This window comes from Schistocerca gregaria, unplaced genomic scaffold (genome assembly GCF_023897955.1).
Source record: "Schistocerca gregaria isolate iqSchGreg1 unplaced genomic scaffold, iqSchGreg1.2 ptg000248l, whole genome shotgun sequence".
Taxonomy (NCBI): domain Eukaryota; kingdom Metazoa; phylum Arthropoda; class Insecta; order Orthoptera; family Acrididae; genus Schistocerca; species Schistocerca gregaria.
The window spans coordinates 175,027-198,909 of record NW_026061757.1 but is presented as its reverse complement, the minus strand read 5'-3'; the positions used below and the strand labels follow the sequence as shown (position 1 = coordinate 198,909).

Genomic DNA, 23,883 nt, shown 5'->3' with positions numbered 1-23,883 from the left:
GAAACCTGGTGCTACAGAGGAATGCTGAAGATTAGATCAGCACATCTACATCTATATACATACTGTACAAGCCACACTATGGTGGATGGCAGAGGGTATCTTGTACCGCTACTAGTTCATTTGCTTTCCTGTTGGCTCAAATGGTTCAAATGGCTCTGAGCACTATGCGACTTAACTTCTGAGGTCATCAGTCGCCTAGAACTTAGAACTAATTAAATCTAACTAACCTAAGGACATCACACACATCCATGCCCGAGGCAGGATTCAAACCTGCGACCGTAGCGGTCGCTCGGCTCCAGACTGTAACGCCTAGAACCGCACGGCCACACCGGTCCGGCGCTTTCCTGTTCCTCTCCCAAACAGAGTGATGGAAAAACGACTGTCTCTATGACGCTGTTCTAGCGCTAATTTATCTTATGATACGTTCCGAAATGTGCAAGGGGTGTCCAATAAATAATGTAACACATTTTTTCCTGAAAGCAGATTAGTTTTGTTCGTGATCCCAATGCAGCATATTATTCTCCTTTCTTTTGGCTATAAAACCCCATTTTTCGCTATAATCTCCGTTCAATGAGACGGCCTTACACCACCTTACTGAGAGGGAGAGGGCTTCTACGTCGACGTGGTACCGCTCTGCTGGTCGACGGAGCCAGCATCTTGCTCTGTCAATAATCTCACCATCATCCACCCTTCATATCGCCAAACAGACGGAATCGGGAGGTGCGAGATCCAGGCTGAAGGGTGGATGACGACAGTCCATCGCAGTTTTGTGAGTTGTTGTCGAGTGCGCAGACTTTTGTGAGGCTTTGCGTTGTCATGGAGAAGAAGCTGGTTTGCATTTTTGTGGCGACGAACATTCCTGGAGTCACGGCTGTGTGCGGCTGGTCCTCAGGTGGGAGATCGATCAGGTTTGCACGACCTTTTTGCGATGATGACACAAGTCTTGCCCGACGACTCACTGTGCTTTTTTCACTGCCACGTCTCCGTAGACGTTCTGTAAATGCCTATAACTGCGACACTCTGCTTTGCCGCCAAAAATAACTCACTGACATCTCTCCGCTTGGAACGCACCTTTGTTACAGACGCCATTTGCAAGCCTACGTATAGCACCGCCACCTGTCGGACCATCATGAAACTGTAGGAGCACAAGCAGAGATATTGCACGCTGTCCCACCACGGATTCCGAGTTTTTTCGACCGAAACTGGCCCAGAAAAACAATGTCGTATTATTTATCGAACACCCCTCGTATGTTGGCGTCAGTGTAGTCGTTCTGCAGTAACCTTCAAATGCCGGTTCTCTAAATTTTCTCAGTAGCGTTCCTCGAAAATAAAGTCACCACCCTCCAGGGATTCTCATTCCAGTTCCAGAAGCATCTCCGTAATACTTGCTTATTGATCCAACCTAAAGATAAGAAATCTAGCAGCTTACCTCTGAATTGCTTTGGTGTCTTCCTTTAACCCAACGCGTCGGGGAAACCTAACAATCGAGTAGTACTGAAAAATGAGTCGTACTAATGTTCTACAGGGTGTTACAAAAAGGTAGGACCAAACTTTCAGGAAAGATTCCTCATACACAAAGAAAGAAAATATGTTATATGGACATGTGTCCAGAAAAGCTTACTTTCCATGTTAGAGCTCAGTTTATTACTTCTCTTCAAATCACAATAACCATGGAATGGAAACACACAGCAACAGAACGTACCAGAGTGACTTCAAACACGTTGTTACAGGAAATGTTCAAAATGTCCTCCGTTAGCGAGGATACATGCATCCACCCTCCGTCGCATGGAATCCCTGTTGCGCTGATGCAGCCCTGGAGAATGGCGTATTGTATCACAGCCGTCCACAATACGAGCACGAAGGGTCTCTATATTTGGTACCGGGTTGCGTAGACAAGAGCTTTCAAATGCCCCCATAAATGAAAGTCAAGGGGGTTGAGGTCAGGAGAGCGTGGAGGCCATGGAATTGGTCCGCCTCTACCAACCCATCGGCCACCGAATCTGTAGTTGAGAAGCGTGCGAACACTTCGACTGAAATGTGCAGGACCTCCATCGTGCATGAACCACATGTTGTGTCGTACTTGTAAAGGCACGTGTTCTAGCAGCACAGGTAGAGTATCCCGTATGAAATCATGATAACGTCCTCCATTGAGCGTAGGTGGAAGAACATGGGGCCCAATCAAGACATCACCAACAATGCCTGCCCAAACGTTCACAGAAAATCTGTGTTAATGACGTGATTCCACAATTGCGTGCGGATTCTCGTCAGCCCACACATGTTGATTGTGAAAATTTACATTTTGATCACGTTGGAATGAGGAAGTACAGTACATACTGACGAAACTAAAATGAGCTCTAACAAGGAAATTAAGCGTTTCCTGACACATGTCCAATAACGTCTTTTCTTTATTAGTGTGTGAGGAATGTTTCCTGAAAGTTTGGCCGTACCTTTTTGTAACACCCTGTATATGCTATCTTATTTATAAACAGGGCACGCTGTCCTAAAATCTCGAAGTAAACCGGTCGACCATTCGTTCTCCCCACTAATGTCTTCATGTCTTCGTTCCATTTCATATCGCTTCACAAGATTACGCATAGTTTTAATCGATGTGTCTCTGTCAAGCTGCACACCACTAACCGTGCTCGAACATTTAAATGTTGTTTTTCATACTCATCCGCATTGTCTTCCAATTTTGCTACATTTAAAGCAAGCTGCCATTCATCACACTACCTAGAAATCGTGAATCGGATAACTAATTAAGAGGTACTGAATCAAATTGTAGAAAAAAGGAATGTATGGCACAGCCTTGTTAAAGGGAAGGCTCGTTTGACTGCCGACTCGTATAGGGTGCCTAAAGGATGATGCGTTCTCGGAATGCTATACAACAACTCAAGCAAATCACATTAATAGTTTTTATTTCAATAAAGCAGATTGACCATACTAAACATTGAATTTACAACGGTGTCGCAAACGATGGGCAACATACAAACAATCAAAGTTCTTTGCCGTATACAAGGTCCATGAAAGTAACTGATATGGATCACACGTCACTGCTGTTGTAGTGCTCTTCGCTAGTCCGGGTCTAGCCCTGTGCGGCCGAGGCTGGCAGGATTGGCGCTTGTATTCTCTTCAGCTAGAGGGCACTCCTGTCGTCGCGCGGTCCATGTCATCAGGCTATTGGCTGAAGTCGTCTCACTGCCTTTTCTACTCTGGTATTCTTCATCTTCGTGCGAGCGCCTGTCGATGCGCCGGAACACTTACTATTTGAAATAATCAGGTATTTTTAACCAACAGTTTCCCTGAATTCGTTTGAGAGCAGTTGCATAGCGAAAAACCACACAAATCAAAAATATGTGGTGTTTTATTTTTTATGCACCAAGTAAATCGTTTCTCACTCAACATTGTTCTCTGAATTTTATTCACCAGTCCCAAACAAAATAAGCTTCGACAATCACGTCGTCTGCCATAGTTTTAATACTTCCCGCGCGAAGTGTCGTTTAAAATACTGACAATGAAACAAAAGTAAGTTATATGCTGAAGAGGTAAAGAAACTGATACGCCTGCCATCGTGTAGGGCTCCTGCAAGCTGGTAGAAGTGACTCAACACGACGTAGCGTGGCCTCGACTAATGTCTGAAGTAATGCTAGAGGGAACTGGGCTCCGTGAATCCTGTAGGGCTGTCCATAAACCCTAAAGAGTACGAAGGGGTTGAGATCTCTTCTGAATAGCACGTTACAAGGCATCCCAGATATGCTGAATAATGTTCATGTCTGGGGAGTTTGGTGACCAGAAGAAGTATTTAATCTCAGAAGAGTGCTAGTGGGGCCCCTGTGTAGCAATTCTGGACGTGTGGGGTGTCGCATTTTCCTACTGGAATTGCCCAAGCATGTCGGAATGCACAATGGACATGAATGGGCGAAGGTGATCAGACAGGATGCTTACATACATGTCACCTGTCAGAGTCGTATCTAGACGTATCAGGGATCCCATATCACTCTAACTGCACACGCACCACACCATTACAGACGCTCCACAGCTTGAACTTTCCCCTGCTGAGATGCAGATTCATAAGGTTGTCTCCATATCCGTACAAGTCCATCCACTCGATACAATTTGAAACTAGACTCGTCCGACCAGGCAACATGTTTCCAGTCATCAACAGTCCAATCTCAGTTTTGACAGGCCCAGCAAAGACGTAAAGCTTTGTGTCGTGCAGTCATGAAGGGTACAAGAGGGGGTCTTCGGCTCCAAAACCCCATATCACGATGTTTCATTGAATGGTTCGCTCGCTGACACTTGTTGATGGCCCAGCGCTGAAATCTGCAGCAGTTTGCTGAAGGGTTGCACTTCTGTCACGTTGAAAGATTATCTTCAGTCGTCGTTGGTACTGTTCTTGCAGGACCTCTTACCCGTCGCATCGGTCGGAGATTTGATGTTTTACAGGATTCTTGGTATTCACGGTACACTCGTGAATTTATCGTATGGGAAAATCCCCACTTCATCACTACCTCGGAGATGCTGTGTCTCATCGCTCGTGAGCCGACTATAACACCACCTTCAAACTTACTGAAATCTTGATAACCTGCCATTGTAGCAGCAGTAACGGACCTGACAACTACGTCAGACACTCTTTGTCTTTTATAGGCGTTGCCGAACGCATAGCCGTATTCTGTATTTGAATACGCGTGCCTATACCAATATCTTTGGCGCTTCAGTGCATATGTAGCTGTTGTATCACATGTATGATAACGCAGATTGAATCAGCGACCATGCTGATGGCTGTATGACAGAGAGGAACGGTTTGTTGTTGTGTCGCAGGCTGAGGACGGGCTGGTCGGTGAAGACGCAGTCGCTGGAGCAGTACGGCGGCCAGGCGGACAACCCGTCGCTGAGCGAGCAGGAGCAGGAAACCATCCTGCAGGTGATCCGCCGCGCCGAGATGCTCGACCTCACCGAACAGGAGCGCGTCGGGTGAGTAGGCGGCGCTGCTTTGCGCCAGCGCCACAACAATTTCGCGCGAGATCTCCTATACGAAACTAGACAAATACAAAGGGCGGATGGAAGAATGGAAACACCGCGACAGATGCATGCTTCAACGTAAAAGCAGACGTTGGCCATTCCTGTAGGATGCACTGTTATAGCTGACAATGGACGCAGCCTGTGCAACGCCCTAAATACGTTACAAGTTGCACTCATGGTCAGAACAGTGTCCTGTGAAGTTGTAAGTGTATTTTGTCGTAGCGAAGTGAATTCGAAAGGGGGAAAATTGTTGGTGCTTGTATACAGGTGCCTCCGTAAGCCAGTGAGCTGAAGTGTCTTGAATTTCAAGAGGCACCATATTGTAAATTTACATTGCATACAAGAAAAGAGCAAAAACATCATCCATTAAGTCAAAACGCGGACGAAAGTGTGTGTCGAGTGATCACGACGGTAGCTCACTGACAAAGAATTTGTTGTTGTTGCGGTCTTCAGTCCTGAGACTGGTTTGATGCAGCTCTCCATGCTACTCTATCCTGTGCAAGCTTCTTCATCTCCCAGTACCTACTGCAACCTACATCCTTCTGAATCTGCTTAGTGTATTCATCTCTTGGTCTCCCTCTACGACTTTTACCCTCCATGCTGAGCTCCAACACCAAATTGGTGATCCCTTGATGCCTCAGAACGTGTCCTACACACCGATCCCTTCTTCTGGTCAAGTTGTGCATCAAACTTCTCTTCTCCCCAATCCTATTCAATACTTCATCATTAGTTACATGATCTACCCATCTAATCTTCAGCATTCTTCTGTAGCACCATATTTCGAAAGCTTCTATTCTCTTCTTGTCCAAACTGTTTATCGTCCATATTTCACTTCCATATATGGCTACACTCCATACAAATACTTTCAAAAATGACTTCCTGACACTGAAATCTATACTCGATGTTAACAAATTTCTCTTCTTCAGAAACGCTTTCCTCCCATTGCCAGTCTACGTTTTATATCCACTCTACTTCGACCATCATAAGTTATTTTGCTCCCCAAATAGCAAAACTCCTTTACTACTTTAAGTGTATCATTTCCTAATCCAATTCCCTCAGCAACACCCGACTTAATTCGACCACATTCCATTATCCTCGTTTTGCTTTTGTTTATGTTCATCTTTTATCCTCCTTTCAAGACATTGTCCAATCCATTCAACTGCTCTTCCAAGTCCTTTGCGGTCTGTGACAGAATTACAATGTCATCGGCGAACCTCAACATTTTTATTTCTTCTCCATAGATTTTAATACCTACTCCGAATTTTTCTTTTGTTTCCTTTACTGCTTGCTTAATATACAGATTGAATAACATCGGGGAGAGGCTGCAACCCTGTCTCACTCCCTTTCCAACCACTGCTTCCCTTTCATGCCCCTCGACTCTTATAACTGCCATCTGGTTTCTATACAAATTGTAAATAGCCTTTCGCTCCCTGTATTTTACACCTGCCACCTTTAGAATTTGAAAGAGAGTATTTCAGTCAACATTGTCAAAAGCTTTCTCTAAGTCTACACATCCTATAAACGTAGGTTTTCCTTTCCTTAATCTTTCTTCTAAGATAAGTCGTAAGGTCAGTATTGCCTCACGTGTTCCAATGTTTCTACGGAATCCAAACTGATCTTCCCCGAGGTCGGCTTCTACTAGTTTTTCCATTCGTCTGTAAAGAATTCGCGTTAGTATTTTGCAGCTGTGGCTTATTAAATTGATTGTTCGGTAATTTTCACATCTGTCAACACCTGCTTTCTTTGGGATTGAAATTATTATATTCTTCTTGAAGTCTGAGGCTATTTCGCCTGTTTCAAACATCTCGCTCTCCAGATGGTAGAGTTTTGTCAGGACTGGTTCTCCAAAGGAAATCAGTAGTTCCAATGGAATGTTGTCTACTCCGGGGGCCTTGTTTCGACTCAGGCCTTTCGGTATTCTGTCAAACTCTTCACGCAATATCATATCTCCCATTTCATCTTCATCTACATGCTCTTCCATTTCCATAATATTGTCCTCAACTAAATCGCCCTTTTATAAACCCTCTATATACTCCTTCCACCTTTCTGCTTTCCCTTCTTTGCTTAGAACTGGGTTTCCATCTGAGCTCTTGAACTTCATACAAGTTGTTCTCTTATCTCCAAAGGTCTCTTTAATTTTCCTGTAGGCAGTATCTATCTTACCCCTAGTGAGATAAGCCTCTACATCCTTACATTTGTCATCTAGCCATCCCTGTTTAGCCATTTTGCACTTCCTGTCGATCTCATTTTTGAGACGTTTGTATTCCTTTTTGCCTGCTTCATTTACTGCATTTTTATATTTTCTCCTTTCATCAATTAAATTCAATATTTCTTCTGTTACCCAAGGATTTCTACTAGCCCTCGTCTTTTTACCTACTTGATCCTCTGCTGCCTTCACTACTTCATCCCTCAAAGCTACCCATTCTTCTTCTACTGTATTTCTTTCCCCCATTCCTGTCAATTGTTCCCTTATGCTCTCCCTGAAACTCTGTACAACCTCTGGTTTAGTCAGTTTATCGAGGTCCCATCTCCTTAATTTCCCACATTTTTACAGTTTCTTCAGTTTTAATCTACAGGTCATAACCAATAGATTGTGGTCAGAGTCCACATCTGCCCCTGGAAGTGTCCTAAAATTTAAACCCTGGTTCCCAAATCTCTGTCTAACAATTATATAATCTATCTGATACCTTTTAGTATCTCCAGGGTTCTTCCATGTATACAACCTTCTTTCATGATTCTTAAACCAAGTATTTGCTATGATTAAGTTGTGCTCTGTGCAAAATTCTACCAGGTGGCATCCTCTTTCATTTCTTAGCCCCAATCCATATTCACCTACTATGTTTCCTTCTCTCCCTTTTCCTACATTTGAATTCCAGTCACCCATGACTATTAAATTTTCGTCTCCCTTCATTATCTGAATAATTTCTTTTATTTCATCATACATTTCTTCAATTTATTCGTCACCTGCAGAGCTAGTTGACATATAAACTTGTACTACTGTAGTAGGCGTTGGCTTCGTGTCTATCTTGGCTACAATAATGCGTTCACTATGCTGTTTGTAGTAGCTTACCTGCACTCCTATTTTTATTCATTATTAAACCTCTTCCTGCATTACCTCTATTTGATTTTGTATTTATAACCCTGTATTCACCTGACCAGGAGTCTTGTTCCTCCTGCTACCGAACTTCATTAATTCTCACTATATCTAACTTTAACCTATCCATTTCCCTTTTATATTTTCTAACCTATCCGCCCGATTGAGGGATCTGACATTCCACGCTCCGATCCGTAGAATACCAGTTTTCTTTCTCCTGATAACGACATCCTCTTGAGTAGTCCCCGCCCGGAGATCCGAATGGGGGACTATTTTACCTCCGGAATATTTTACCCAAGAGGACGCCATCATCATTTAATCATACAGTAGAGCTGCATGCCCTCGGGAAAAATTACGGCTGTAGTTTACCCTTGTTTCCAGCCGTTCGCAGTACCAGCACAGCAAAGCCGTTTTGGTTATTGTTACAAGGCCAGATTAGTCAATCATCCAGACTGTTGCCCTTGCAATTACTGAAAATGCTGCTGCCCCTCTTCAGGAACCACACGTTTGTCTGGCCTCTCAACAGATACCCCTCCGTTGTGGTTGTACCTACGGTACGGCTACCTGTATCGCTGAGGCACGCAAGCCTCCCCACCAACGGCAAGGTCCATGGTTCATGGGAGGGTGACAAAGAATATGGAGGAAATAAGAGGACGACGGCCGCAAAAGTCACTGCAGAACTGAACGTCGCATTCTCGAACCCCGTCAGCAGCAAAGCAACGTGAATGGGGTGGCCTGCAATCCGAAAACCACTCACCAGAGATGCAAAACGTTCTTGACAGGATAGAGTGCTACAGAAGCCACAAAACCTGCACTATGGTGCATTGAAAGAATGTCATTTGGTCGCATGAGTCTTGTTTCGCCTGTTTTCAACTTCAGGGCGAGTTTACGTCGCAATACTGAAACATGGCAGGGGTTCGATGGTGATTTCGGCAGCCATATGGCGGTATTCCAGAGGCACCATGGTTATTCTGCAATGCCGCCAAGGTTTATGGTGACTAGTCCATTAAAGTGTGGGCATGCAGCCGCGCAAATAAAATTTCCTCCGCTGATATTTCGGCCTCGTATCGTCCGGGCATCCTCAGAGCGGTCTTATATGTTCCACCACGTCGGTACTGCGCATGCGGGCCACAAACGCTGGCGGCGGCAAAGAAATACGCTTACACATGCGCCGCCTGTGTCGAAGGCGTACAGACATTCGATTCACTTATCTATGTAAGATCGTCGGCGGTGAGAACATGACGAGTCCTCTGCAGTTTAAATACCCCAAGAGCCGGATTCCATGCTTTGTCCAAATTAAAAACATTATCTCTGTTTATTAAATTATTAGCTAATCTAATTTCTATAGCTTTATTGAAGAAAGATTCCCAAAAGGAAGAGGTGGACGTTAAAATCTTCACATGACTGAAATTCATGGAATGCCCTGTATCAATACAAAGTTCAGCCACAACTGACTTGTATGGCTGTAATAAGCGTGTGTTATCTTCGATGCTCCACACATCACTTTTCTCGAACATAGGTCGTATTCTTGAAAACCGCTGTGTTAACGTGATCTTCCGGGTCCCCCACGAAGATTGCAGCTGTAATCGGCTCTGTGAAGGACGATTTACAGCTTCGTAAAGCGGGTGTGTATCAGATTCCTGGCGGAAACTGTGAGACGTGGTACATAGGTCAAACAACACGCACCGTTCATGAGAGGTTTGTCTGTTTTAACACACTTCTCCAAAAATATTAGACGAATTTTCGTGGGGTTTTCGCAGGTAACTTGAGTTCAGCTTGTGGCACCTTACTGGCTGTATTTCATCAAAACCGGATCACTGAAAAATATTATCATGATCTAAAGTTTTACTTAAAACCGTCGTATCTGTCTGTTTCTTCGTTTTAACAGGCTGATCTCCAAAACTACTAGGCGAATTATCATCGTGTTTTCGCAGGTAACTTGAGCATAGCTTGCTTGGGTCACGGTGTAGGCTTTATCCCATAAAAATAGGAGCACGGAAAAAATATATAATGATTTAAATTATTATCTAAAAACGTCATATCTATCTATCTCTCTGTCTCGAGCATAGCTTGGGCATTGTATACACTTTATTTCTTCAGAATCAAATTACAGAAAAAGGTATCACAACTGACAGTTTTTATCCATACTCATATTATAAAAGCAAAAGTAACTCTGTCTATTATGTTCTAACAACTAACCTGTGGAACCGATTTCGATGAAATTTGGCATGGAATTAGATTAGGCCCTGAGGAAGATTACAGGCTACTTTATAAAGTGTGTAGTACAATATACACGTTAATTTGAAGAGTATTACGCGAATTAAGGAAAAATATTTACTCTCTGAAAAAGTTATTTACTCTTTGACTTTAGATCTTTATCATATTTGTGAAAACGCTTTTATTATTTGATACGTACTGCACGATCTGATTCAAAGTAAAGGATACAATGCTTATACAATCTTCAGTTTGTTTAATTCCTATTTCCACACTAGTTGTTGCATAATGTATGCATTGTATAATGTATAGCTACTTCAGCAGCACAATTCGTAGATGGACACTCCTGCCCATGCCTCCCGGTAGACACTGGTCCTCAATGAGGTTGCACATGCTGACACATCGTGCGGTGGGGTAGCTTGGAAAGGGGGGAGAGCGGGACGCTCATCACGAGCTATGCTTACCCAAACAGGCAGCCACGTAAGGGCAGCTGAAGTTATGGCTGATATGGAAGTACAGCCGCAGGTAAAAGCTCGTAAATTAAATAAATATGGAGAGAGAGAATAGCCTTGCCAGGCACCTCTCCTCATTCTTGGCTTTTTTAAATGTCACTGATACCTGATCTGTAGTCCGATTTTAGTATTGACTGAGTATCATTCTTTTATCTCTTCAGGCTGCTCAAAATTATTTCATTTCTCTGAACACTATTTTCCAGTCCGCTCTGTCTCTAGGTCAATGAATGGGGCAGACGATTTTCTTTCCATCTAAACTCTTCCTTCTAAAATCGCTCTTAGTGACAATATAGCTTCCCTTGTACTTTTCCTTACCTAAATAAAGGGAGTCATAGCGGGTGAAAATTGTAGGGTAAGCCAGAAATGGGAATATATCCAACAGATGTAGTCATGAGACGAAATATTGTGACCACAACCCCCACGAGAGTGAATGCCACCTGGTAGTGCTGCAGGGACATTCCCACAGGACAGTGCCCGAACTCTTACGGGAATAGGCAACGCGCCGCTAGTAATGAGTATAATTGGCGGGGGCACTACATCTACATCTACATCCACATGACTACTCTGCAATTCACATTTAAGTACTTGGCAGAGGGTTCATCGAACCACAATCATACTATCTCTCTACCATTGGTTGGTTGGTTGTTTTGAGGAAGGAGACCAGACAGCGAGGTCATCGGTCTCATCGGATTAGGGAAGGACGGGGAAGGAAGTCGGCCTGGCCCTTTGAAAGGAACCATCCCGGCATTTGCCTGGAGCGATTTAGGGAAATCACGGAAAACATAAATCAGGATGGCCGGACGCGGGATTGAACCGTCGTCCTCCCGAATGCGAGTCCAGTGTCTAACCACTGCGCCACCTCGCTCGGTCTCTCTCTACCATTCCACTCCCGAACAGAGCGCGGGAAATCGAACACCTAAACCTTTCTGTTCGAGCTCAGATTTCTCTTATTTTATTTTGATGATCATTCCTACCTATGTAGGTTGGACTCAACAAAATATTTTCGTAACGGAAGAGAAAGTTGGTGACTGAAATTTCGTAAATAGATCTCGCCGCGACGAAAAACGTCTTTGCTGTAATGACTTCCATCCCAATTCGCGTATCATATCTGCTACACTCTCTCCCCTATTACGTGATAATACAAAACGAGCTGCCTTTTTTTTTTTTTTTTTTTTTTTTTTTTGCACCCTTTCGATGTCCTCCGTCAATCCCACCTGATAAAGATCCCACACCGCGCAGCAATATTCTAACAGAGGACGAAAGAGTGTAGTGTAAGCTGTCTCTTTAGTGAACTTGTAGCATCTTCTAAGTGTCCTGCCAATGAAACGCAATATTATCTATGTGGTCTTTCCAACTGAAGTTGTTCGTAGTTCTACCACCCAGGTACTTAGTTGAATTGACAGCCTTGAGAATTGTACTATTTATCGAGTAATCGAATTCCAACGGATTTCTTTTGGAACTCATGTGAATCATCTCACACTTTCGTTATTTAGCATCAACTGCCACCTGCCACACCATACAGCAATCTTTTCTAAATCGCTTTGCAACTGATACTGGTCTTCGGATGACCTTACTAGACGGTAAATTACAGCATCATCTGCGAACAACGTAAGAGAACTGCTCAGATTGTCACCCAGGTCATTTATATAGATCAGGAACAGCAGAGGTCCCAGGACGCTTCCCTGGGGAGCACCTGAAATCACTTCAGTTTTACTCGATGATTTGCCGTCTATTACTACGAACTACGACCTTCCTGACAGGAAATCACGAATCCAGTCGCACAACTGAGACGATACTCCATAGGCCCGCAGCTTGATTAGAAGTCGCTTGTGAGGAACGGTGTCAAAAGCTTTCCGGAAATCTAGAAATACGGAACCAACTTGAGATCCCCTGTCGATAGCGGCCATTACTTCGTGCGAATAAAGAGCTAGCTGCGTTGCACAAGAGCGATGTTTTCTGAAAGCATGCTGATTATGTATCAATAGATCGTTCACTTGGAGGTGATTCATAATGTTTGAATACAGTATATGCTCCAAAACCCTATTGCAAACCGACGTCAATGATATAGGTCTGAAGTTAGATGGATTACTCCTTCTACCCTTCTTAAACACTGGTGCAACCTGCGCAATTTTCCAATCTGTAGGTACAGATCTATCGGTGAGCGAGCGGTTGTATATGAGTGCGGGACAATACGCCGAGAATGTGGGTTTCGCGGGAGGCATGCCAGAGATAAAACCCTGCAGTCGCGCTATCCTCTGTGTCCTTGGTGTGTCAGATGGATAGAGCGTCTGCCATGTAAGCAGGAGATCCCAGGTTCGAGTCCCCGTCGGGGCACACATTTTCATCTGGCCCCGTTGACGTATGTCAACGCCTGTAAGCAGCTAAGGGTGTTCAATTCATTGTAAACAAATCAGACTATGGTAGACTCACATCAGGTCTTTATGGTGCATGGGGAAGTACTCCCCATCCTCATTTGTCGTGCATTTCTCTCACTGGTACGCTTTATCGTGCAAAAAGAGGATACAAGCTGCAACCATGTCAGGCCTTCTTTGACGAATTATCGAGCGCAAAATATTTTGCAGAAACAGCTTGTGTTACGCTCCTGTTACAGATGTCCCTTGGGGCACTATAGTTTTAGCTAACACTCCATTCACGTCATACACAAAGATCATCATCAGTTCACATTTGACTGTTGACGGCGAAATTTTTTCGCGGGTGGAGTGTCGAAACGTTTCCTGTGACGGCTGAAGACTTCAGTTCAGACTCAAAATCTCGTATCCAGGTTTCGTAAAATGCAACAGTCCATCTGTTCAACTCCGTGCTTCGATTCTTTTGAGAGCAGCTTTCTGCTCTTCACTCAGATCATGTGGAATCGATCTGGCAGCAACTGTCCTCATCTTTAACTTTTCAATTATGATTCTGTAAAGTTAAGTGGTAGACATTCTGACCTCATATGCAATTTCTTCGCATGTTTTTTATCGCTCCCCTCTCGAAATGCTTTTAGCAGTAACCTGAGAGGTGTGGTCTTTGCCAGTTGAAGGCCTGTCACTTCTTGGGTTGCTTTACAGAAACGAGCAGACCACTGTGGTACTGTACTACGGTCCACTGTACTATTCCAATACTCCTCTCTCAAAGTGTTGTAAATTTCTGTTGGGTTCTTTTCACGTAGGATGTAAGGTGGCGGTATAATTTTTCCCCTTAACATACTATTTTAAATACTCTCTACTCATCTACTCATCAAGCTGATGAGTTTGATACCACACACACCCTACTTCAAGTAAAGTGATACTGATTTGCATGGTATGGAGAGGAGGCTTGCGTGCCTCAGCCATACAGATAGCCGTACCGTAGGTGCAACCACAACGGAGGGGTATCTGTTGAGAGGCCAGACGAACGTGTGGTTCCTGAAGAGGGGCAGCAGCCTTTTCAGTATTTGCAGATTTGCAGGGGCAACAGTGTGGATGATTGACTGATCTGGTCTTGTAACTCTAACCAAAACGGCCTTGCTGTTGTGGTACTGCGAACGGCTGAAAGCAAGGGGAAACTACAGCCGTAATTTTTCCCGAGGGCATGCAGCTCTACTGTATGGTTAAATGATGATGGCCTCCTCTTGGGTAAAATATTCCGAAGGTAAAAGAGTCCCCCATTCGGATCTCCGGGCGGGGACTACTCAAGAGGATGTCGTTATCAGGAGAAAGAAAACTGGTATTCTACGGATCGGAGCGTGGAATGTCAGATCCCTTAATCGGGCAGATAGGTTAGAAAATTTAAAAGGGAAATGGATAGGTTAAAGTTAGATACAGTGAGAATTAATGAAGTTCGGTAGCAGGAGGGACAAGACTCCTGGTCAGGTGAATACAGGGTTATAAATACAAAATCAAATAGAGGTAATGCAGGAAGAGGTTTAATAATGAATAAAAATAGGAGTGCAGGTAAGCTACTACAAACAGCATAGTGAACGCATTATTGTAGCCAAGATAGACACGAAGCCAAAGCCTACTACAGTAGTACAAGTTTATATGTCAACTAGCTCTGCAGATGACGAAGAAATTGATGAAATGTATGACGAGATAAAAGAAATAATTCAGGTAGTGAAGAGGGACGAAAATTTAATAGTCATGGGTGACTGGAATTCGAGAGTAGGAAAAGGGAGAGAAGGAAACATAGTAGGTGAATATGGATTGGGGCTAAGAAATGAAAGAGGAAGCCGTCTGGTAGAATTTTGCACAGAGCATAACTTAATCATAGCTAACACTTGGTTCAAGAATCATGAAAGAAGGTTGTATACATGGAAGAATCCTGGAGATACTAAAAGATTATATAATGGTAAGACAGAGATTTAGGAACCAGGTTTTAAATTGTAGGACATTTCCAGGGGCAGATGTGGACTCTAATCTATCGGTTATGACCTGTAGATTAAAACTGAAGAAACTGCAAAAATGTGGAAATTTAAGGAGATGGGACCTGGATAAACTGAAAGAACCAGAGGTGGTACAGAGTTACAGGGAGAGCATAAGGGAACAATTGACAGGAATGGGGGGGGGGGGGGGGGGAAATACAGTAGAAGACGAATGTGTAGCTCTGAGGGATGAAGAAGTAAAGGCAGCAGAGGATCAAATTGGTAAAAAGACGAAGGCTAGTAGAAAGCTTGGGTAACAGAAGAAATATTGAATTTAATTGATGAAAGGAGAAAATATAAAAATGCAGCAAAAAGGAATGCAAACGTCTCAAAAATAAGATCGACAAGAAGTGCTAAATGGCTAAACCAGCATGGCTAGAGGACAAATGTAAGGATGTAGAGGCTTATCTCACTAGGGGTAAGATAGATACTGCCTACAGGAAAACTAGAGAGACCTTTGGAGAAAAGTGAACCACTTGTATGAATATCAAGAGTTCAGATGGAAACCGAGTTATAAGCAAAGAGGGGAAAGCAGAAAGGTGGAAGGAGTACATAGAGCGTCTATACAAGGGCGATGTACTTGAGGACAATATCATGGAAATGGAAGAGGATGTAGATGAAGATGAAATGGGAGATACGTTACTGCGTGAAGAGTTAGACAGAGCACTGAAAGACCTGAGTCGAAACAAGGCCCCTGGAGTAGACAACATTCCATTGGAACTACTGATTTCCTTTGGAGAACCAGTCCTGACAAAACTCTACCATCTGGTGAGCAAGATGTATGAGACAGGCAAAATACCCTCAGACTTGAACTATAATATAATAATTCCAATCCCAAAGAAAGCAGGTGTTGACAGATGTGAAAATTACCGAACTATCAGTTTAATAAGCTACAGCTGCAAAATACTAACGCGAATTCTTTACAGGCGAATCGAAAAACTGGTAGAAGCCGATCTCGGGGAAGATCAGTTGGGATTCCGTAGAAATGTTGGAACACGTAAGGCAATACTGACCTTACGGCTTATCTTAGAAGGAAGATTAAGGAAAGGCAAACCTACATTTCTAGCATTTGTAGACTTAGAGTAAGCTTTTGACAATGTTGACTGGAATATTCTCTTTCAAATTCTAAAGGTGGCAGGTGTAAAATACAGGGAGCGAAATGCTATTTACAATTTGTACAGAAACCAGATGGCAGTTATAAGAGTTGAGAGGCATGAAAGGAAAGCAGTGGTTGGAAAGGGAGTGAGACAGGATTGTAGCCTCTCCCCGATGTTATTCAATCTGTATATTGAGCAAGCAGTAAACGAAACAAAAGACAAATTTGAAGTAGGTATTAAAATCCATGGAGAAGAAATAAAAACTTTGAGGTTCGCCGATGACATTGTAATTCTGTCAGAGACAGCAAAGGACTTGGAAGAGCTCTTGAACGGAATGTACAGTGTCTTGAAAGGAGGATATCAGAAGAACATCAACAAAAGCAAAACGAGGATAATGGAATGTAGTCGAATTAAGTCGGGTGATGCTGAAGTTAGATTAGGAAATGAGACACTTAAAGTGGTAAAGGAGTTTTGCTATTTGGGGACCAAAATAACTGTTGATGGTCGAAGTAGAGAGTATATAAAATGTAGACGCAATGGCAAGGAAAGCGTTTCTGAAGAAGAGAAATTTGTTAACATCGAGTATAGATTTAAGTGTCAGGAAGCCGTTTCTGAAAGTATTTGTATGGAGTGTAGCCATGTATGGAAGTGAAACATAGACGATAAATAGTTTGGACAAGAAGAGAGTAGAAGCTTTCGAAATGTGGTGCTACAGAAGAATGTTGAAGATTAGGTGGGTAGATCACGTAACTAATGAGGAGGTATTGAATAGGATTGGGGAGAAGAGAAGTTTGTGGCACAACTTGACTAGAAGAAGGGATCGGTTGATAGGACATGTCCTGAGGCATCAAGGGATCACAAATTTAGCATTGGAGGGCAGTGTGGAGGGTAAAAATCGTAGAGGGAGACCAAGAGATGAATACACTAAGCAGATTCAGAAGGATGTAGGTTGCAGTAGGTACTGGGAGATGAAGGAGCTTGCACAGGATAGATTAGCATGGAGAGCTGCATCAAACCAGTCTCAGGATTGAAGACAACAACAACAACATGGGAAAGTTGCTTGTGATATCAGATAACGTCCCAGATGTGACTTGTCGGTTTCAGATCAGGTGAATTTTGTGACTAAGACTTCAAATAAGTTCATTACCACGCTCGTCAAGCCACTATAATATAATTCTGCACTTGTGATACAGCCCATCGCCATCAGCGAAGACATGAAACATGAAGAGATACAGGTAGTCCACAAAATGTTCACGTAGTCCACAGCTGTGAGCGAATTGTGTGCTGCGAAACACTTGTGCGTGCACCGGCATTTTTATCATCAGTTCAGCAACACATCGCCGTCTATTGTGTTTGACAGAACAGGTAAGTCTCTGACTTCCAAGCTCTGTGACGAGGCGCGGTTTTCCAATAGCCTGCTGCTTACTGATCGTTTCATCATTACCTTCCAACCACTTTAAAATGATGCTCACAGCAGCAGTACCCGTGCATCCCACCACTTTCGCTATTTTCCGAGATACTCGTTCTCAGGTGCAGGGCTGTAACAATCTCCTCGATTTGACAGTCGCTTATGTCTGTGGATGCTCTCTTTGTGGCCCACAGTCCTCAATCGTCTGCGTTCCGTTTATATACGATGCTCACTGCAAGAGCCGTGCACACCACGCATGTGTGACTCTAACGGTGGCGTGACCGAGTTGAAATTCTTGTCAATTGTGAGACATACTTTAGGCATGACTGTGATATATGTGTCTGTCAATTCGCTTGCCTATGTCGTGCGTAATTCATTTTTAAAATGGAAGCTGAAACCGAATCAGGTCCGATTACTCAGTGACCAGAAATCCTACAAAAAAATCGAATCCCTTCTAACGTACTCTCCCAGTAGTTATGACCCGTCCTTACCACGTACCATGCACGGAGATATCTGACAGAGCTAAAACACCTCTGAACCCAGACCCTGCAAGGTAAGGAGATCCCTGATGAAGTCACCATTAGACATTAGAATAACAGTCGTCATACTTGCCCTAAAATACTTCAGTGAGGACGAGGTAGCCTCTACTCTAGAACACACAAACAACAGTTGTTGTTGTTTTTGTTGTGGTCATCAGACCTGAGACTGGTTTGATGCAGCTCTCCATGCTACTCTATCCTGTGCAAGATTCTTCATCTCCCAGTACTTACTGCTGCCTACATCCTTCTGAATCTGCTTAGTGTATTCATCTCTTGGTCTCCCTCTACGATTTTTACCCTCCACGCTGCCCTCCAACACTAAATTGGTGATCCCTTGATGTCTCAGAACATGTCCTACCAAACGATCCCTTCTTCTAGTCAAGTTGTGCCACGAGCTCCTCTTCTCCCCAATTCTATTCAATACCTCCTCATTAGTTATATGATGTATCCATCTAATCTTCAGCATACTTCTGTAGCACCACATTTCGAAAGCTTATATTCTCTTCTTGTGTAAACTATTTATCGTCTACGTTTCACTTCCATACATGGTTACACTCCATACAAATACTTTCATAAACGACTTCGTGACATTTAAATCTATACTCGATGTTAACAAATTTTTCTTCTTCAGAAACGCTTTCCTTGCCATTGCCATTCTACATTTTATATCCTCTCTACTTCGACCATCATCAGTTATATTGCTCCCCAAATAGCAACACTCCTTTACTACTTTAAGTATCTCATTTCCTAATCTAATTCCCTCAGCAGCACCCAACTTAATTCGACTACATTCCATTATCCTCGTTCATACAGTAAAGCTGCATGCCCTCAGGAAAAATTACGGCTGTAGTTTCCCCTTGCTTTCAACCGTTCGCAGTACCAGTACAGCGAGGCTGTTTTGGTTAGCGTTACAAGGCCAGATCAGTCAATCATCCAGACTGTTGCCCCTGCAACAACTCTTCAGGAACCACACGTTTGTCTGGCATCTCAACAGATATCCCTCCGTTGTGGTTGCACCTACGGTACGGCTATCTGTATCGTTGAGGCACGCAAGCCTCCCCACCAACGGCAAGGTCCATAGTTCTGTACTAAATCTTTTTATTGCAGATTTATCATATACATTGGGTTCAAGTGGGTAGTTGGGGACATTGGAAAACCCTCCATAACTAGGAAGATCCTGACAATGAATTCAGAAACTAATTAAAATAATAGTGATAAATATGAACACATGACAATCTTTCAAAAACATTCTTACATAAGAAAGAAAGCCGTAGTGTAACTTACAATACAATAATAGTTTGAGCCGCCATGCCACGGTTCATGTGGCTCACCCTCTCGGACGTGCGAGTCCTCCCCCAGGCATGGGTGTGTGTGTTGTCTATAGCGTAAGTTAGTTTAAATTCGATTAAGCGGTGTGTAAGCCTAGGGGCTGACGATCTCAGCAGTCTGGTCCTATAGGAACTTACCACACATTTCCAAATATACAATAATCACAACAAATTTCCCCTTCAAAGTATTACACTCACCACACTTCAGTATGCCCTCTCGTCTATGCTATTTTAACTGGACAATTACGTACATTTATCGATACCTTTCTCGACTAGTAAGCCGTATCAATACACACACGAAAAGTGGCGAGCATGGACACAAGGAATTAGAAGAAAATAAATAACCCAACTCCAATCTCCAATAGAACTGAAGTACACGCGCAAGTTAGTGACTCCCTTACTGAGTCCAGAGAAACGCAATATTTACCGAGCGTTCTGGGTGGCTGCTGTGGTCGGCAGTGGCGCATGGTGACAGTGGCGTGCCAATGCTGTGAGGACCTGTAAACCTCAACACCATTCTGACCTTGACTGTATCAGCAGTCGGAAACTGCCCTGAGTTCTCGTGAGGCGAAAAACTGTGTTTTTCCCTAGCTAAACTATTGGCAACGTCCACTCGCTATGGGTTAGCTATGTGTACATCTCTGCACTCTTATCTGGTCTGCAGATGAAACTAACTCGGGTCGAAATGTGTAATCTTCACTCCGAAGATAGTATGAAACTTTCGAACCCTGTGAACACAAGTGTTCAATAAAAAGCTCTTCTAGGCCGATAGAACAGCAACTGTTCGTCTACACACTGCCCTGATCTGAAGAGATCTCTTTCTCTTCTACCCCGCTATACCTGGTGTTCATCCCCTACCACAAGTCGTGGCGGCCAATGCTGATTGTGGTACGACTTGCATCGTTTCGTGGCCAAATGAAGCTTGAAATGCGTATTGGGGGTTGAAACTATTTTCTTTCTGGCTTATGGCATTCATGTTTCGCTCCTATACTCTCAGACTCCAGCCATACACGAGCTATCCACATGTACTCTCGTGTCCTCCATGACTTCATCACGTGATATGCGACTAATTGCTAAAAATAGTGGTGCTTTTCACTGTGACCTGTATTCTGTTTTATAAAAATGAAACATTACGAAAATGTTTTTTGTGCTTTTCAAAGACCTCCCGTTGTGATTCTGAAAGCATTCCTTTCCGAGAAGCTTTCCCAAGCGTCAGGTGTGGTCTTTCTTTGTGTGTTCTGTCCCACCGTCTCTGTTCCACCATTAACTTTATTTTGTGAGACTTAACATTTTTAATAAACGCGAATTCCATTTATTGATCCTCTAACAGCGGCCACGTGGACCCCTGCTATGCTGTTTCTATCCATTCTATGCAGGTGTGTCAGAGAAGCTCGCTTAATCTTATTGTTAGCTAATGGTATCTGCCTCCAAGCTGCGAAGGGTTGGCTGTTTTATGGCCCCTCTCGAAGTGCATGCCTTGTTCTACTTCTCTCGACAGCTGGGAATTCCCTACGTCCACTTAGTTCAAAGTGACTGTGATACTAGGTGACTGTTAACACGTAATGTAGGGAATGCTTGTTACTATCAAGTTCATGTTGGCCACGTATAAATGAGTACACCGGGGAGAGGCTACAACCCTGTCTCACTCCCTTCCCAACCACTGCTTCCCTTTCATGCTCCTCGACTCTTATAACTGCCATCTGGTTTCTGTACAAATTGTAAATAGCCTTTCGCTCCCTGTATTTTACCCCTGCCACCTTTAGAATTTGAAAGAGAGTATGCCAGTCAACATTGTCAAAAGCTTTCTCTAAGTCTACAAATGCTAGAAATGAAGGTTTGCCTTTCCTTAATCTATTTTCTAAGGTAAGTAGTAGGGTCAGTATTGCTTCACGTGTTCCAACATTTCCCCGGAATCCAAACTGATCTTCCCCGAGGTCGGCTTCTACCAGTTTTCCGATTCGCCTGTAAAGAATTCGCGTTAGCAGCTGTGACTTATTAAACTGATAGTTCGGTAGTTTTCACATCTGTCAACACCTGCTTTCTTTGGGATTGGAATTATTATATTCTTCTTGAAGTCTGAAGTTATTTCGCCTGTCTCGTGCATCTTGCTCACGAGATGGTAGAGTTTTGTCAGGACTGGCTCTCCCAAGGCCGTCAGTAGTTCCAATGGAATGTTGCCTATTCCGGGGGCCTTGTTTCGACTCAGGTCTTTCAGTGCTCTGTCAAACTCTTCGTGCAGTATCGTATCTCCCATTTCATCTTCATCTACATCCTCTTCCAGTTCCATAATATTGTCTTCAAATACATCGCCCTTGCATAGACCCTCTATATACTCCTTCCACCTTTCTGCTTTCCCTTCTTTGCTTAGAACTGGGTTTCCATCTGAGCTCTTGATATTCATACAAGTCGTTCTCTTTTCTCCAAAGGTCTCTCTAATTTCCCTGTAGGCAGTATCTATCTTACCCCTAGTGAGATAAGCCTCTACATCCTTACATTTGTCCTCTAGCCATGTCGGCTAAGCCATTTTGCACTTCCTGTCGATCTTATTTTTGAGACGTTTGCATTCCTTTCTGCTTGCTTGATTTACTGCATTTTTATATTTTCTCCTTTCATCAATTAAATTCAATATTTCTTCTGTTACCCAAGGATTTATGCTAGCCCTCGTATTTTTACCTTTTTACCTTTCCCATAATTTCCGGAAATCACGCCACCTGTGCGTGGAAATCTAGTGCCGCATATCGCTAGTAACCTACCAAGGACTTGTCGAGTCTTTGCCACGCAGAAATGCTGTTGCATTGCGATCCACAGATAGAAGAACACGCTGCGGAACGGATGGCTATGTTTAGACCCTTCAGTGCACCTTTTTTGTCCGAAAATTTTCTGCCACCACATATAGGCCGCATCCCTAAATTTCGAGTAAGAAATAAATAAATAAATATAAAAAGAAGAGTGGACGTGAAAATAAACCACACACTGATTGACAGGAGAAAAATTACCAAAAATTTATTTGTACTTACATGTAAGATGTAGGTATATAGTAAATATTTATTCTAACATTTGATAAAACACATTTTCAACATATTTCATCCTATCTACTCTCATCACTACCAATACCGACATTCAATTCATCGCTCTCACTCCTATTATTCTCTTTATTCTCTTCCCACAGTACATCATCCTCATTGCCATCCAACCCATTCCATGTGTAGTATTTCTTGATCTCCTTATGATGGACACAGATCATAGGTAAGAATCCACTCGCACACAAGGGTGACTAGTAGCTTCTTAATCTTACCTTCTTCGAGGAGCCAATATGAATACCTTTCTCACAGGTTGTCCTTGAATGGTTTGTGTATGCCCACATCTAGTACCTGTTGTTTTGAACAAATTCCTCCGGCATTACGACGAGATCTGTCTTTCGTGCAGCAAGTTTATCTTTTACTTCGGTAGTTAAATGTCCCTCGAAAACATCCAAAACTAGCATGGCTCTCTTAGGAAGCATTCCTCCAGATCTGCGATTCCAAAACGGTAGACAACCAGTCAACCACATTTGTGTCATCATTCTGCTCTTTTCTTGACAGCGAATTGCTAAGGCCACAGAAAAGTTTCCTTTGGGTATGGTTTTCCTCTTCATAATGACACAAAGGGGTAACTTCCTCCATCGACTGTTAAAGCTAACATCACAGTTATTCTAACTTTTTCATTCCCGGTTCCTCTTAAGGAGATACTTTTTGCCCCTTTCATGTCTATTGTCGTATTGCTTGGCATGCCGAAAAATACTGGCGTTTCGTCAACATTGCCAGTCTGATGAAAAACATATGAGTGATATTTTCTCAAATGGATGACTTAACACTGGAAGTTTACCAGCTTCTCCTCGAAACCAGCTGGCATTCTCTATGCTAATGTAGTACTCCATCGGAGAGCAAGACCATTGCTCCGCATAAACCGATGACACCAACCAACAGTCGCAAGTAATTCTCGGTGATGCAAGTTTAACACTTTAAGACCTTCAGTTGGATAATTTCTCGTGACATAGGCTTGCCATCTTTAATCTTGGACACAGGAAAGAACCTTAGCTTCAAGTTCCGGATATTTGACACACTCGGTCCCTTGAACGATTTTCTCTTTGAAACTGCCTTCTCCCATTTTTCTTCTGAAACAACCCAATGTCGTCCTGGTCGCCCCTTTTTAGGGCCTTGTTAGTTGTGGCTTTGGTGTAAAGCGCAACTGTACGTTCGTAAGCATGATAAATTCCTTGGCCTCGTGATGCTTT

The 23,883-nt window shown here is 43.2% G+C and overlaps 1 protein-coding gene across 1 annotated transcript in view; it reads left to right on the top strand.

Annotated features, from left to right (window-relative positions):
* The window catches only part of LOC126305103 (rab effector Noc2-like), an 817,922-nt gene that overhangs the window by 621,129 nt on the left and 172,910 nt on the right, over positions 1-23,883 (top strand). Inside the window, exon 5 of the mRNA XM_049992015.1 lies at positions 4,819-4,971. Coding sequence (XP_049847972.1) covers positions 4,819-4,971 — 153 coding nt within the window. The remainder of the gene's footprint in view (positions 1-4,818; positions 4,972-23,883) is intronic.